General features: G+C 37.6%; 1 protein-coding gene across 1 annotated transcript in view; it reads left to right on the top strand.

Moving 5' to 3' along the window:
- The window catches only part of vwa8 (von Willebrand factor A domain containing 8), a 482,517-nt gene that overhangs the window by 415,645 nt on the left and 48,735 nt on the right, over positions 1–18,137 (top strand). The window contains exons 39-40 of the mRNA XM_039745289.1: positions 2,965–3,121; positions 6,849–6,957. Coding sequence (XP_039601223.1) covers positions 2,965–3,121; positions 6,849–6,957 — 266 coding nt within the window. The remainder of the gene's footprint in view (positions 1–2,964; positions 3,122–6,848; positions 6,958–18,137) is intronic.

An 18,137-nucleotide genomic window follows, 5' to 3' on the forward strand; every position in this document is an offset into this window, starting at 1 on the left:
ACTGATTTGTGTTTTTTGTATCTCACACCCTCATACACCTTTATCGTAAGAGCATCCCTTATCTACAATGGAGCATTTGATTAGAAGAAAAGCTGCTTTAATTTAAAAGCTGCTTTTAAATTAAACGTTGTTGAAGTAGCAGAAGAAATTGTGCTGCTGCAACAAAATTCAACGCGTCTGAGAAACTGATGCGAGATTGAAGGAGGCAAGCAAATGTAAAAAAAAAAATTAATGAAGTGTCACATTTTTGAATGGGCGTATAAGTCCGGGTATGATTTTATGATCACTTTTTCGGGTTTTACTCATACGTGAGCATATACGGTAACTTACTTACTTAATCAATTAATTAATTAGTCCCCAGGGGGAAATTTACCTTTTTACAGAAAATCTTTAAATACATGCATATGTAGATAAGTAAGTAGGTAAATATACACACACACTTTGGTCTGAACACACACCACAATGACTAAAAATCAAGAAAATTAAAAAGAAAGAAAACTTCTGACTTGGCTGTCACAGTCCCAGTGAAGTGTAATGCAGACGTATTGCTGTTGGTATAAGGGAGCACCAGTAGTGTTTCTTGACACACTTTTGCTGAATAATTCATTCACTGTAAGTACTCAGTGCTAGTGTGTCAGAGACAGGATGGGCAGCAGTGTTCATAATGGTAATCACTTTTTTTTTTAATACTCTCCTTTGCTGTGACCTCTGGGGGGGTCCAGAGTGCATCCTATAACTGCGATTGATAGAAGATGTGAAAGATGTCACTTCCCACATTAAAGGAATGCATTCTCCTAAGGAAAAAGAGCCTGCTCTGCCCTTTCTTATATACAGTGCATCTGGAAAGTATTCACAGCGCATCACTTTTTCCACATTTTGTTTTGTTACAGCCTTATTCCAAAATGGATTTAATTCATTTTTTTCCTCAGAATTCTACACACGACACCCCATAATGACAACGCAAAAAAAGTTTACTTGAGGTTTTTGCAAATTTATTAAAAATAAAAAGCTGAGAAATCACATGTACATAAGTATTCACAAGCTTTGCCATGAAGCTCAAAATTGAGCTCAGGTGCATCCTGTTTCCCCTGATCATCCTTGAGATGTTTCTGCAGCTTAATTGGAGTCCACCTGTGGTAAATTCAGTTGATTGGACATGATTTAGAATGGCACACACCTGTCTATATAAGGTCCCACAGTTGACAGTTCATGTCAGAGCACAAACCAAGCATGAAGTCAAAGGAATTGTCTGTAGACCTCTGAGACAGGATTGTCTCGATGCACAAATCTGGGGAAGGTTACAGAAAAATTTCTGCTGCTTTGAAGGTCCCAATGAGCACAGTGGCCACCATCATCTGTAAGTGGAAGAAGTTCGAAACCACCAGGACTCTTCCTAGAGCTGGCAGGCCATCTAAACTGAGTGAGGGGAGAAGGGCCTTAGTCAAGGAGGTGACCAAGAACCCGATCGACACTCTGTCAGAGTTCCAGAGGTCCTCTGTGGAGAGAGGAGAAACTTCCAGAAGGACAACCATCTCTGCAGCAATCCACCAATCAGGCCTGTATGGTAGAGTGGCCAGACGGAAGCCACTCCTTAGTAAAAGACACATGGCAGCCTGCCTGGAGTTTGCCAAAAGGCACCTGAAGGACTCTCAGACCATGATAAACAAAATTCTCTGTTCTGATGAAACAAAGATTGAACTCTTCGGTTTGAATGCCAGGTCACGTTTGGAGGAAACCAGGCACCGTTCATCACCAGGCCAATACCATCCCTACAGTGAAGCATCGTGGTGGCAGCATCATGCTGTGGGAATGTTTTTCAGCGGCAAGAACTGGGAGACTAGTCAGGATAAAGGGAAAGGTGACTGCAGCAATGTACAGAGACATTCTGGATGAAAACCTGCTCCAGAGCGCTCTTGATCTCAGACTGGGGCGACGGTTCATTTTTCAGCAGGACAACGACCCTAAGCACACAGCCAAGATATCAAAGGAGTGGCTTCAGGACAACTCTGTGAATGTCCTTGAGTGGCCCAGCCAGAGCCCAGACTTGAATCTGATTGAACATCTCTGGAGAGATCTTAAAATGGCTGTGCACCGACGCTTCCCATCCAACCTGATGGAGCTTGAGAGGTGCTGCAAAGAGGAATGGGCGAAACTGGCCAAGGATAGGTGTGCCAAGCTTGTGGCATCATATTCAAAAAGACTTGAGGCTGTAATTGCTGCCAAAGGTGCATCGACAAAGTATTGAGCAAAGGCTGTGAATACTTATGCACATGTGATAAATTTGCAGAAACCTCAAATAAACTTTTTTCACGTCATTATGGGGTGTTGTGTGTAGAATTCTGAGGAAAAAAATGAATTCAATCCATTTTGGAATAAGGCTGCAACATAACAAAATGTGGAAAAAGTGATGCGCTGTGAATACTTTCTGGATGCACTGTAGTTCCTCTGTGTTCTGAGACCAGTCCAGTCTGTCATAAATGTGGACCCCCAAGTACTTGTAGGAATGAACTACTTCTACATCCACTTCTTGAATAGTGATCAGACACCTTTCATGGTAAGGCTGTGAAATTTAATAGGTATCTAGAAGAAATTACTGGGTCTGTCTCAAAGTTTGTAATTTTCAAATGTGGCATCCTAGCCATGATTGCGACTGTATTCTTCTTTTGAAGGAATGACATGTAATAGTAATTATTCCAAGCAATTTATTTTAAGAATAATGCAAACAGCTAGTCAGGATTTTATCTTTTAGAAATTTATTAGGTAATTCAGTGCACATTCATATACCATGGCAAGCATTTTATACTGCATCTGTGGGTTTCTTTAAGCACAATTTTAAAAGGTGGATGTATGTTTATAATATTATATAATTGGAAAGTTTTTTTTAATGCTGGAAATTTCATCAGTATATTTCTTGAGCAGCATCTCTGAAAATCATGTCATTAACCAATGAATGTTTCTGTGCAGGAGGAAGAGATACAGCTGGCCTTGGAGGAAAGGGTGGACCCTATCGACTTGATGCTGGACACCAAGTATACCAGGTGTCACAGGCTGAGAAAGATGCTGTTCCAGAGGAAGTTAAAAGGGCTGCCAGGGAGATGGCTGAAAAAGCTTTTAAAGAAAGGTATTTGTAATTAAAAGTTATGTAGTTCACAGGTTCAAGGAGATCCCAAATAGCATCTTCTTTTTAAAAATGTGTGTATCTTCATTAGAGGTGTAGCTTTTGCTGGCATGTGTTAGCTAGCTGTTGAAGGACAATAATCGTCCATATAATACTGGAATTATTGAGTGAACTATAACTGATTAATGCTCGTTATATGCAGTCTGAGATCACATTTATTCAACATTTAATAATATGTTATGATTAGGCATAATGTGGTAACTAGCTAGTAAGGTCCTTGAGTCCTGGTTAATTTCTTTGTATGCAACTGTTGTGTGTAAGAAGTTTTAATATGCTGTTTGTCTTTATATGTTTTTTCACTGTCAGTCCAGATACATCATGGGGGGTTCCTTAGTCATTTAAAACTGCCTCTGTCTACAGTATGTCTCAGTTGTGAAACTACAGCAGTTTTATGTACATTATTAAGTGTACCTTATCCAGTTTTGAGTTGTGGGGTGGCTAAAGTCAATCCTGGCAGCACTCGGTGCAAGGCAAGAATTCACCCATGGACTTCACATATTAATTAATAAATATTGTCAAATTAGGCTGTGTTAATTATGCTATTAGAGCATTTCTTAAATACAGTAACAGTATTTATATTAGCACTGTATTCTATACACATAAAGGTAAATGTTTATACAGTAAATAAAATACTTTTCCATATTTACAGTATGATATTGTAATTCAATGAATGCCACATTTATAGTAATTTAATACTATATAATTCTAATGTAATTAGATCATTCTGGTTTTGTGTAAAGCACAAACATCTATATAATGTGAGGATTTTTTAAAACTATGTCATTTTGCTATGTTATGGACCTTAAGTAATTAGGAAAATATAGACACATGAAGGGAGTCTGGGATTTAGTATGATGAGAGAAGAATCATCCTGATACAGCGTGCTGGCTAATACATTAACCTTGTAGTATACTGGCTCAAAGGACATTAATTGTGTAATGTTTCAGCCAGAGTTGATGCCCTGCCTTTGTTTTCCAATTATTCAGTCTTTTTGTTGTCTGCCTGAGGTGAGGCCAATTTAGTGGGCCCATACCTGATCTAAGGGCAAGTCTGGTTTGTGTGTGCCTTTTCTGAGGACTGCTCCCTTTTTTGTGACTCATTGTTGTCAGAATCACAACAGACTAACTTTAGAGTCATGGCATGGGAATTGTGGAAAAAAGGATAAGGAGAGGTGTTAAGCTGTTACCCAGTCACTGACTAGTACTGAATTACCTCAGACTATGATGCCAACAGGGCAGCTCTGAGAAATGCAAAGAGATTCTGTTAGTGTTTTTGGATGCTTCTTTTCAAAATGAGGTTGTGTTTTTACCCTGGATAGGCTTTTCTTGCACTTAGGAAGAAGACTGCAAAATGGAGTCTGAATGAATCCTTCTCCAAACATTACTAGTCAGATGGTTGCTACAAGAAGCTGTGGTGGATAGTCGTTGGCATCTTTAATAGTGGCATACCATGTTGGCCTCAAGATTTTAGGCAGGTGTCTGGAAAGGGGATGCTTCAGCAGTGGCCAAAGCAAAGGCATCACTGTGGGTGTGAGAATGGTTTGATGAAACTACAAGAAATACCTTACAGTAGCCTCAAAAAGGCTAAGGCAGTCTATTTGATAATACAGTGAAGATTGGCAGGATACGGCCCAAATTGTTCTCAACTAGGGCAGAGAAACCTTGGCCTCAACTGAAGATTTTGTTGAGAAGTATAAAAAATATTTTGAGGAACTCCTGTACCTTGTTGACATGACCTCCTTAGTAGTACCAAAAATGTCACGCAGAGTTAGGTCCCACTCTATGGTGGTTACTGCAGTGACTAAGAAGATTTGTAGAAGCAACTGCAGGAATGAATAATAACCTGGTCAGAAATCATAAATATTGAATTTGTCTAAATCCGCTTTCCGAAAATAAACATTTAAAATAAACTTATTTGACTAAATTGGTTCTTGTCATGGCTGTTGGGATAGGCTCTGGTTTTCTGTTACTCTGAATTTTAATTAATTTGGTTACATCATAAAAGGATGGAATGTTTTTCATAAGAAGCTTTTTTTAGGCCCTGCACCCCTGCACCCTGCAATATTTCCTTTTTCAAATTTTTCTGCTAATATCACTTTCATGATGTTTCTATTCCATATACAGTATGATGTATGGGAGAGAGAATCAATAACTCAGACAATCCATTTCTGATATTTATTTTACCCTTCCATCAAAAACTTACTATTAAGAATAACTGAAATAAATGATGAAACACATTTTGCATTAGGGCCCACTCATCAATGAAGAACTAATTAACTAACCTAACCTGTACTTACTGTAAGTTTTGTATTGAAACTCAGTCTGAATAGTTAATCTAACATGCAGAACATAATCCCTAATTTCAAAAACTGAGACGCGGGTTTGCTTCTAGGGTCCTCCCTGCGTGGAGTTTCCATGTTCTACCTGTGTCTGTGTGGGTTTCCTCCCACAGTCCAAAGACATGCAGGTTAGGTGTATTGATGATCCTAAATTGTCCCTAGTGTATCCTTGGTGTGTGTGTGCGTGTGTGCAGGTTTGTTTCCTGCCTTGCGCCCTGTGTTGGCTGGGATTGGCTCCAGCACACCACTGTGACCCTATAGTTAGGATATAGCAGGTTGGATAATGGATGCATGGATGTATGATACATCTGTTAGTTTTTGACAATGAGCGCTCAATGCATTTTTGTCAACAAAAGCATTTCATTTACAATATAATATGCTCTACTTTGACTGTTGTATTGTCAGGATGATAAATTTGTTTATGAGTCCTACTGGAATTCATTAATCTGTATCAATGAATAAACACAGCTGCTGTATTATGTTGTGCTTTATGAACAGTGCATCTTTTTGGTAATTATTTTTGAATTTATTATTTATTGTGGGGAGAGATATTCCATTCTATACAGCAATACATAACTTTCAGTTGTTTGAACACAATCTTATGAACATATAAAAAACAATTAGCATTTCCTAGTGTTGTAAAGTTGCTCTTACATTATTTCATTATAAAATAAATGGAGGATTACTTCCTGCCTTACATCCACTTCTGCTAGAATTGGTGGCAGCTTCCAGTGACCCTGAATTGGGTAAGTGGGTTGGAAGATAGTTAGTTATCCAAATTTTCAAATTGTTGTTTCCTGGGAAATTAAAAAGAATAGATTAAAAGTCTAGTAGGTTTGACAGGATTAAAATATAATAAATATCAGTGTGATTTTAATTTCTGACAACTGATATGTAATGCATTAATACTAGGATTGAACAAACAGATTTTCCACACTCCCTTTGTCCATTCTGTCATCAGTTTTGACTCCATTTTTCTAAGTGAAAGCAGTGAAGTAATGTATTTTTCTATTTAAGGAAATACACGGCTCTTAGTAATCTTAAAACAAGCAGTATGCTTAACAAATGGAGTGATTTGATGAAAGAAACTACCATTTATTTCTGTGTAACCTTGCTCTGACCGGAGAGCTGGCTCAGCATTAGTTCTCATTCATTTATCTGTTATAGCAATATGACAGGACACCTGCTGGGTTGTGTTTGTTTTCTGTTACTCTGAAAATCTGTCCTTAAACTGTAAATGGGTTTTTGAAAAGGTCATTCCTCATTTCCAAATACACTACATTCATAAAGCTCCCCTTTGTCATTAATCTTACCTGTTTATTTTTAATATAGGTTAAAGGAAATCCAGATGAGTGAATATGATGCATCTACCTATGAAAGATTTTCTACTGCAGTAAAACACCAAGTGCAATCTTTGAGGGTAATTCTGGATAGCCTCCAGGTAGGTCCCAACTTCTATTTTGCTGGAATGCATCTAAACAATTATTTGTCTGTTTATTCTTTTCCCAAATGCCATTATTTTCCTGTACCTCACATGGATAGGAGACTTGCCTTGCAGCAGCTTGTACACAGTTGCCCTAAATCACATAGCATTGCATTGGTATGCCTCTCATTGAAACCCTTTCTTTATTACATGCAAGTTGAGGCCACATTAAATGACTTTTCCAGTGATTTTCAGTCGTAACCTTCATTTACATAAATGCAGTATGCTCCCATGAAGCTAGTCAGTTAATGTGACATACCCAACGACTCACTCTAACTAGTCTGTAATCCATTCCAAAAAACTCAAGAGTTAGATTTTGTCTTTAATCATAGGGACAGACTCTGTGTGCATGAGAGCTGGCAACCAATGAATGCTTATCCAGAAGTCCGGTGCATTTAATATAGCAATGAGGAAAAAGGAAATGGAGTGTTTTGGACCTTACAAACAGAAGAGAAACCTGTCTGTCTGATGTTTTGTGTTTTACATAGCACAACAACATGGAAAAAAAGATAAAAAAGGCTGAGGCTGTGGCTAAACTTGCCATAGTTGTTGATCCTTCATGCAACACGGGGTTCATCAGTAATCACATTATTGGCTGTCACAGAAGACTGCAAGCACAACTGTGTTAGGAGATCGGTGCTCAGTTGGTAAATATGACATGCAGCAATTCTCAGATCCAGTGACACAATCAGAACTTCAGTCAGCAAATCTGAGATACCCCACGACTAGAAGTTGCTTAATGTGACATCGACATTAGACACTTTGCTCAAACAGGCCTATGCAATGTTCATAACCATCCCTCATTAACTGTTGCAGAAATTATATTGTCTTGGTGTGATGAAGGTACAGAAGAATTGTCCAAAGTGTTTAGTGCTTTCAAAAGAGAGCATCTCTACATAATGTTGCAGTGCATGAGGCATTGTATCTTTGAATTACATTTTCACATAATGAGGGAAAGTGAGTTCTAAATAAAATATAATCTTCGTCAAGTTGTGTTGTCAGGTATATATACTTTATTGGGTCACATGTTTATGGAAATACCCCTCAGATATAAATGGAACAATATATTTAATTCACATCCATCTGTAATACTTTGATTTGTCTATTTGGGTGATACCTGATGGAATATACAGTAGATTTGTCACACCTTTCCTTTATCTTCTTGTTAAATCATCTGCATTAATCCTAGTATTTATAGCTTGAAGAGACAAAATGAAAGAGCAGCATTAATGGTATAAGAAAGCTAAAGTTATTTTAGTGTTATTATGCATTCACTCTGTAATTCACTCTGTAATGAGAGATGAGGCCTGTCATCTCAGCTTCATGTACCAGATGCTGCTTACTAGTTGAAGAACCAATGGCAGGTCTAGTATTGTACATGCTGGAGGGTTTATGACTCTCACCTATCATAGGAGCATCTGGGAATTCTTCAGGAGAAACTTGAAAATGTTGCTAAAGATAAGGTGGCCGGTTTCATCCAGTTTGACATGTGCCCACCATTATAGTCACCAAGAAAAGGAGGATGGAGTGAAAAGAAGGATTAGTAGCTTTAAGTTTTACACTGTCTTACATACAATATTCATTGACAAAACATATTTAGTAATCCAACAAAATGTCAATAACAAATTTTAATATATATTTTTGTATATTTTTATGATGAATTTGAAAAACTAAATTTGAAAGACCAATAACACACTAGCTAGTAGCTGCTAAAAATAAAATATGGCAGGTGAGTCAATCCACAGTATAAGCCTGTATGCAAAACTAAGCTTTAAGCTTGTAATTTTGAGTGTAAACTTTCATTTTTACAGTTAAAATATTTAAAAAATATCTAAAACAAGACAGGAAATGTATGCAGGGCATAACATTAAGGATCGTCCATCCATCCATCCATTATTCAACCCGCTATATCCTAACTACAGGGTCACAGGGGTCTGCTGGAGCCAATCCCAGCCAATGCAGGGCGCAAGGCAGGAAACAAACCCCGGGCAGAGGACACACACACAAACACACACCCACACACCAAGCACACACTAGGGACAATTTAGAATTGCCAATGCACCTAACCTGCATGTCTTTGGACTGTAAGAGGAAACCAGAGTACCCGGAGGAAACCCACGCAGACACGAGTAGAACATGCAAACTCCACACAAGGATTGCTCAAGGACTTAATTGATTTGATATTTGAAAATTTTATATTTTTAGTTACTATTTAAAGAATCAATTGTCATATGACTGTTTTTTTTTTTTTTAATATTTTTGCATCAATAAGTCATTTAAGACAATAACAAGAATAGAATGCAATTACATACATTGATAGACATTAATAGACTATATTAAATGCATGCATTTTAACAGTACAACACTGTAGTTAAAACGCAGTCCAAATTGGCTTGTGGTGGCTCAGTACTGTTGATTAAGAAACTATTCAGACCCTTCGCTTTCAGCACACTTTATTTTGTTATAGATAGAATTTTAAATAAATACATTTGCCATTTTTGCCCATCAGTCCACACTCAGCAACCCATAATGACAAAGTGAAAACCTGAAAGTTTTCAGATTTATTAAAAATCAAAAACTCAAGATTCAGAGGTAGGAGATATCTTACATTGTTGTTTAACATTTACATTTACATTTATTTACTTAGCAGATGCTTTTATTCAAAGTGACTTACAAAAGAGGTAAACATAATCAAATAACATTAGGCTAGGGCCTGTTTCTTCAGCAAGTGTAATAGAATAGGTAACAAAAGTTGATTTCCACAAGTGAAAAGATCTAATAACTAATAATTTATAATCATATATTATAATCGATGAAGCAATTAAACTTAAATAACAAATTAACCAACAATATAAAAGATCAAAGAGCATAGGTTTTTCCCCCATTTTTTAATCTCCATACAAACAAAGTAGAAAATGCTTTTGAAAATTAAATCTTTCAGTGGAAATTGTATTCTTATTAGATTGCATACAGAGTCCTGTGGAAATACTTAAGAGTTCAAAACCAGTAGTGCAAAAGTGAAATACTGAAGGCTTAAAAGTTAATATTATTTTTTCTGTCTTATTCAGCCAATGAATTGTCATATATTTTTAAAATATTTTGTACAAGTGATTATTAATAAATGTTGTATAAATTAATAATGATTAATCAGTGATACACAAACATAAACTAAGAGTTCAACGGCTCCAAGCATCTTTTTTGTAGGTTTTTGTTTAAATTCACACACCCCTCGTTCATGTAGTTTCATTTAAAAAGTGGTCATTTTTTGGCAGGCAAGCAATATATCATTCCTGTTCCTGAACCTGTTCCTGTTCCGTGGTGTTTGTGTTCTGTCTGTTGAATTATTTACACGTTGTTGTGGGTGTGGGTGTACGAGGAAGACGTGAGCAGGAAGCTGAGGTTATAGCCTGAATTTTTCAAGGACATGGTGTTTTAGTGGGGTGGGGAGAGGGCGAAGGATACTGCTGTGAATATCAGAAGCAAGAAATACAATACAGCTACTTATAAATAGTCATTTTAATCATAGTTCTTGAATGATTATCTAGATAGATGAATACAGTAGGTAGAAACGATAGATAGACAGACTGACAGACAGATACAGTAGATATTTTTATAAGTAAGGCTATTATTTTTACTTTTAATCTTTGTGTAACAACATTGAACTTTATTTGCAGGCTAGGAATTTGTCTTGGTGATATAGCCACAGAGACAAAAATAGCAAAACACAGCAGACAATACAGTATGTGACTTTAACACAACAAATAATACTATACTGCACAATAACACACTCCACCTTAATAAAAGGACAAGTGTCTATGCGTCCACACATTTGCTGTGTCTCTGTTAAATGCCATTTGGTTTGGGTTTCATAAGGTAAGTGCTAATGTTTGGGATGCACCCTCTGTTGGAATGAAACATGTGATGTATTTTATTACTATGTGCATTACAAAATATATTCCAGTAGATGCTGCACTGCATATATTAATGCTGAATTTGTCAAACAGAGAGCAACTGCTGGATGGACAGAAATCAGCTAATGCACCTTAATAAACTGTGTATATCTGTGAGTCTGTCTGGTTAGTAGGGTTAGGAAGCAAATATTCAATATAGGCAAAACATGTGGAAAAAGTGTCAAAAAGTTTTAAAAAATACCAAATAAGGGTCTAAAAATAAGAAACTTAGTCTTATCACCATATTTTGTTGTCCAGTGATATACAGCAGCAGTAGTGTGGTGTGACTTTCTTGTTACAGCTATATTGCTAATGACTGATAAGTTTGTTTGGTTGGTAATGCATGAGTGAAAATAACAATAAATCCATGACATGTTGGGAAACCAAAGCCCTGACATAACTAGGCTAGAGTCACTAAACTAGTCCAAATTGGTATTGACCACCGCCCCATTTTCCCAGCAAAACACTTCAACAATAAGAGTAGTCAGTTTGACGAGTGACACCAAGACGAAGCAGTGAAAACGGGGTGCTCTAGCAAAAAAAGAAAAGGCTACCACAAGGGAAAAGGAATCAGGTGCATATTAATATACCAGACCAAATGTGCAACCCATGTATCAAATGAAAAACCATGATCTTTACATTGTTGTTTAAAATAAGTTTAAAACTTACCACAGTAACATGTTATTAAATTATTTATAACCCCGTCCCCCAACCCCCAAAATTGTCTTCTGTTTTTTCCAAATTTTTCATCACACACTAGATGTGGAAATATTGCTTCTTGTAGTATGAGAAATTGTCTTGCTTCTGGGCGCTACCTGCTGTTTCTGGTATATAAGCTGAACCGTGTAGCCCCAAAGTGTTTTCTATACCCTTGGGTTTGTGTCAGCATATGTGCAACCTGACTTGAAAGCCATCATCCAAATTGACGAGTGTTGTTGTTTCTTGCAAATCTCGCATTTGTACATCCACCTCAAGCTTTTTCCAGTGGACCATGCAGCAAACTCCAGTAGAGAGGTATAAATAGTCTTGTACCTTCTTTAACTGTAGCCACAGTAATTTGCAAAAAAAGAATGGAGATCAATATTAGGTATGCACTGTTTACAAGACATCACGCTGCATCTTGGTTTTTACCCACCACAGAATGTTCATTTTGAGTAAGCTCTCAAGGAGGCCTAAGTGTGCTCTGTACTTCATGGAAAGGAAAACAGTAGTATGGTCCCTCTGTTTCAAAAAAGTTCAGAATCCAGGGGCAGAAAGAATAGCTATGCATTTAGAAAATCTTTGTTTCAATTCAGCTTGAGGCTGGCAAACATCTAGCTTTCTGGTAGTTAGCACTCCTTGTAGTCATACAGTGTGTGTAGTTAGCATGTTCCCTTCCACAATTTTCATGGCTAGTACCTCTATTGATATAATTTCTGTAAAAGGTTTTACACTTCACTTTTACATTTGCTCAAAATCCTTCATCTATCAAACCATCTCTTTTCATGACCCACAGGTTCTAATATAAGAGACCCCAAACACCATTCCAGCTGCATCAGGAGTAAAAATCAAACCTGGACTGGGCTGCTTCTTCATCAAAAGACACACATTTAGACAAACAGAGTCAGTTTGGAGTCTTCAAACTTGCATGTCTTTGGGTTATAGGAAAAAAAGGAGTAATGTATACATTTGAGTTAAAATAATTTTAAAAAATTCATTTTAAAATGAATCCTCTTAAACAAGCATTGTCATATATTTAAGAATATGTGAATTATTAGCATACTGTAACACACATACACAGAAAATATTAATATTTGGTTATATTACTGTACAAGAAGACATGTTCAGCAGTAGAACTTGAACTGGCATTGCTCTGAATTCATGCAGATATTCAGCTTTGTTGGAAATGGTAAATCAACAAACAGAAATTCCACCCTAAGATGTCGGAGTGATAACAAAACTTGTGTGGTTTAAAATGAAAGAAGATCATTGTTTGGCTGTTACATCAGGAAATGATATAATGTACATTACCAGTGGCAAGAAATAACATTGTAAGTGTGCTTGATTTGCAAAACTAGTGACATCCTGTGTGGAAACAAAAAGTGTTTGAACTCTCCTTTGGCATTTGTACTGTACACAAAGCAATTCCCGCCCACATCTCTATATAAATTTGCTTTTACTTACACATATTTTGTATATTTGGCTTCATTTAAGCACTTTCTGTTCAGACTTGGGCAGCAATATTGGCATTTAGAAAGTAAAGTTAGGGAATTTTTTTACATCTTGAAGTTGTGTCCTCCAAACTGTACACACTGGACTGGCCAGCTGCTGAATTCCATATAGCTTGTGTAGCCATTACGTCAAGGTGCACATGTGAATTCCTGTTTTTATTGGAGATAAACTTCAACAAATCTGAGAAGAGCAATGTTGTACTTTTATGGGTTTATGTAACATATTCTGCTAAACCATTAAATATTTAAATTATATGTATGTATCAGAATCATATATGAGTAAAGATTTACCTAAATAAATAAAATACAGAAAATCTCAAGACTCTACAGTTGGCTCTAAATTTAGCCATAATACAGTGCAGTGATTTAAGAACTGAAGCGATATGGTCATTCTTCTTAGCTGTAGCTGTGACCTTGTTGTCATGTTTTCTATTACCTACAGAGCAGTACGTGAACAATTTGACCTTCCTGACCATAAAGATTTACAACAGTCAGTTCTGCTTGGGAATCCTGCAGCTTAAGATACCACTGTAATGTTGCAATATTTTGTTTTTAAAGTCTTAATTTTTTCATAAACTAAAATGAAGTATATTAGATTTGGGCCTAATAATTTATAAAAAGATAAACCACTAAGCTGTGCCAGATTTATGTATAAACTAAACAGACTCTATTGCCTCACACTCAGCAGGGGTCTCATAAAAGTTCAAAACTTGCAGGTATGATATTTAGAATGTCCCTACATTTGTAGGTCATCCTCCAACAATCCAAAGATGTGTGGTGAAGCACATTGGGGTCCATGGCAGTGTACGTTTTTTTAAAACCAGTGTGGCTCAGTCTTTGTGGCCGTGGGTGCATGTTTATAGAAAACCAAGTAACCCCCGGAGTGTTTAATAGAGAAATTAGCTGATTGGTGTAAGTGCTATTAGCTCAGTCATTTCCCTTTGATGCTCTGTGGGTCGTTCGTGAAAGCACTTGTACCCACCAATATTAAAGGGGTCTGATTAGGATTGAACAAAAGGAAGATAAATAGAAAAGAGAAAAGAAATCTAGGAAGAAAGATCAGTGGAAAAAAGAGAGAAAGAGAGAGCAGAATTGAATGGGAACTAGTTTGGATGGAAAGCAGCGAAGTGGTCAGGGAGCATAGAGAGAGGTACTCTGGGGTGGATGAAATCATTCCTGTTGAATGTGGAAGCAGAAGTGATCGAATGCTTCAAAGAAGCTGCAGATGCCAACAGAGGTGGAAGGTTGAGGGAGCCAGGCTCAGCACATTCCAGTGAACTACAACAACAACAACATTTATTTATATAGCACATTTTCATACAAATAATGCAGCTCAAAGTGCTTTACATGATGAAGAAAGAGAAAAAAGACAAAATAAATAAGAATTAAAATAAGGGAACTGTGACGATGCGGGTTCGCTCCATGCTTCCATCTTGCCTCTGGGAGCCCTTGAACCCGTCACTGTCGGTAATGTCACCGATGAGCTTAGCAGTGAGGCAACAACAGAGCAAGGGGATGGTGCAAAAGTGTGAAGCGCTTTTATTAAAACAGTAATCAAAACAAAATCAAAGTGTCCAATTAAAGTGCAGTGCTTCTAAAGTCATTAAATAAATAATACATTAAAATAGACGTGAAGTGGAGGTTAAAACCAATAAATAGATAAAAGTCTTAAAAACAACAAGGTTATAATACTGCAGGAAAACAGTCTCCTTTAAAAACCAAAACACAACACAAAGCCCGGTGTCTTCCTTTTACTTGCGCCTCCCCTGCTTCTCCCATGTGGACTTCTCAACAGGGGAGTCGCCCTACATGGAGCTGACCTTCTCTCTGCCTACTTCAGCTGATAGGATCACCTCACCGACCCCTGGCTCCAGTAGGCTCGTCCAGACAGCGACTTGGGATTCCCCAACGACCAGGGCTCTCACGTTGGGGACACCATGTCCCAAGTTCTGACTCCCGCAGCCTTACGCGGAGAGTCATCTGCCTTCCAGTCACTCCCACACTTCAAAACAAACTCTGCGGGAGCAACCACTACAACTACTCCCTTGGTGTCGGCCAAACACCCAGGCTCACTCTTCAGCTGCAACGCGAGCCTGCACTCGCTCACTCTCCTGCACCGGCTCTCTCTCTCTCTATCCACTGCTTCCTGTTTTCTTCCTGCCACCTCCGTTCTTTCCTCCTTTCATTTCTCTCCTCTTTTCTAACTGACACGCGCTTCTATTTATCAAGAGGGCATGGCAGCTGTGGCAAATCAGAGGCCCCAGGAACAATCACGGATTTGGACAGTTTCTCACCTGTGCACTTAGGTGAGAAACACCCACACCGCGAATCGCCCTGAGAACCGCTTCAGCCACTCTACCACGCCCCCTCGCTAAGCCGCGAGCGTGGTGATTATTTATTTAAAAGTGGCCCTTTTGTCGTGCACTGTGGACCCGCTACACCACAGGAACACTAATTAACATAGAATAAAAGTAAGGTCTGATGGCCAGGGAGGAGAGAGAAAAAAAAAAAAAATCTGCAGGGGATCCAGGCCACAAGACCGCCCAGCCCCCTCTAGGCATTCTACCTAACATAAATGACCTCAATCAGTCCTCATTGTATTCAGGGTTCACATGGAAGAACTTGATGATGACGGTCATGTGGACTTCTGGCCTTTAATCCATCAGGTGGTTGATCAGGTGGTGGTGATGCAGATCGCTACCCCAGAAAACCGGAAAAAGAACGGAAGAGAAAATAGGGGTTAAAACAAATTTTGAATATGAATACCATGAATAATAATGATAATTAATTGAATATGCAGAGCATCAGGATTAAACTAAGATGAAGTTATGAGAAAGCCATGTTAAAGTAATGTGTTTTTAGCAGTTTATTAAAGTGCTCAACTGTATTAGCCTGGCTAATTCCTATTGGCAAGCTATTCCAGATTTTAGGTGCATAACACCAGAAGGCTGCCCCACCACTTCTTATAAGTTTAGCTCTTGGAATTCTAAGCAGACACTCATTTGAAGATCTAAGGTTACGATTTGGAGTGTAAGGTGTAAGACATTCCGAAATATAAGATGGAGCGAGATTATTTAAGGCTTTGTAAACTATAAGCAAGATTTTAAAGTCAATTCTAAATGACACTGGTAACCAATGCAGTGACATCAAAACTGGAGGGATGTGCTCGGATTTTCGTTTCCGAGTTAAGATTCTAGCTGCTGCATGCTGCACTAGTTGCAATTAATTTATGTCTCTTTTGGGTAGTCCTGAGAGGAGTGCGTTAAAGTAATTTAGTCGACTGAAAACAAAAGCGTGAATTAATTTCTCTGCATCTTGCAATGTTATAAGATGTCTAACTTTTGCTATATTTCTTAAGTGGAAAAATGCTGTCCTAGTAATCTGATTAAAATGTGATGTAAAATTCAGCTCAGAGTAAATAATTACCCCTAAATTCTTTACCTCCATCTTGACTTTTAATTCAAATGCATCAAGTTTATTTCTAATAACCTCATTATATCTATTTTTGCCAATCACTAAAATTTTTGTTTTCTCTTTATTTAGTTTGAGAAAATTGCTAATCATCCATTCAGAAACACAAATAAGACATTGTGTCAGTGAATCAAAAGAGTCGGGGTCGTCAAGCGCTATTAATAAGTACAGTTGTGTGTCATCAGCATAGCTATGGTAGCTTGCGTGATAATCTGACCTAACAGAAGCTTATAAATCGAAAAGAGCAGCGAACACGGGATAGAGCCTTGTGGAACACCATGTAGAATATGTCATATAGTATTTATAAAAGGTGTCATTTTGCTTGACTTCTCACTCTATACAACTCTAAGCAACTGACACGCAAGTAGACAGACTTGAGCTGAGAAAACTGTGCGGGGTGGGGGATGTGATAGCAGGCTGCTTGCTGTTTGCAGCTTATCAACACATTTAAAGGACAAAAGACGCTGACAGAGAGGTGCGAAGCATTTAAAGGTGGGACGGATCTACGAGTTTTTTTCATAGGCTCTGGTAATTCTAGCATTAAGACAGCCCGGGAAGACCCCCATATCTAATGACGAGTTTACTATTTTAAAAATACTATCAATTAGTACGCCCATACTTCTTTGAAAAAACTTGTTGGTATTGGGTCGAGGACACAGGTGGAGGGTCTCAGTTGGAGAAATTATTTTATATAAATCAGGTAAATCTATCCTAGTGAAATAGGAATACCGGGGTTTAAGTGGTTCAGTATTGGGGAGATGTAGTGTATTATTTCTAATATCATAAATTTTTTGATTAAAAAATACAGCAAAAGCCTCACAAGTTTCATTGGAAGTTTTTTGGAGGCATTCCATTGAGTGACCTGGGTTTAGCAGACGATCAATCGTAGAGAATAAGACTCTGGGATTACTAGCATTGTTATTTATAATTGTAGATAAATAACAGTGCCTCTCAAGACAGACTATGTTGTTGTATTCTGTTATTTTAACCTTCAATATTTCATAATGGACAGTCAGTTTAGTTTTTCTCCATTTACGCTCAGCTATCTGGCATGTTCTCTTAAGATCAGACACTCTTTGGGTCTTCCACAGTATAACAGTACTAGAAGATTTTTTAACTATCTTTTCAGGTGCGACTATGTCAGCAGCAGCTCTCATCTTAATATTAAAATTTTGAAGCTGCTGATGAATCAAAGAAGCATTTTTTTACAATATGCTTCTCGTGAATATTTTATATCATTCTTTCTATATTAAATAGTAACAGAAAATTGTCTGATAGACCAATATCAATGATCAGCTTCACATCAACTTTTAGTCCTTTAGTAATTACTAAGTCTAACATATGACCTGCTTTATGTGTAGGCCGACTAATGTACTGGCTCAAATCAAAAGTCCAGGAGGTTCATGAATTATTTTACTTTCGGGTCACACTGATTATTGATATTAAAGTTAAAGTCACCAACTATTAGGAATGTGTCATAGTTCGTAATTACAATTGACACCAAGTC

This window comes from Polypterus senegalus, chromosome 2 (assembly GCF_016835505.1).
Source record: "Polypterus senegalus isolate Bchr_013 chromosome 2, ASM1683550v1, whole genome shotgun sequence".
NCBI classification, from domain to species: Eukaryota; Metazoa; Chordata; class Cladistia; order Polypteriformes; family Polypteridae; genus Polypterus; species Polypterus senegalus.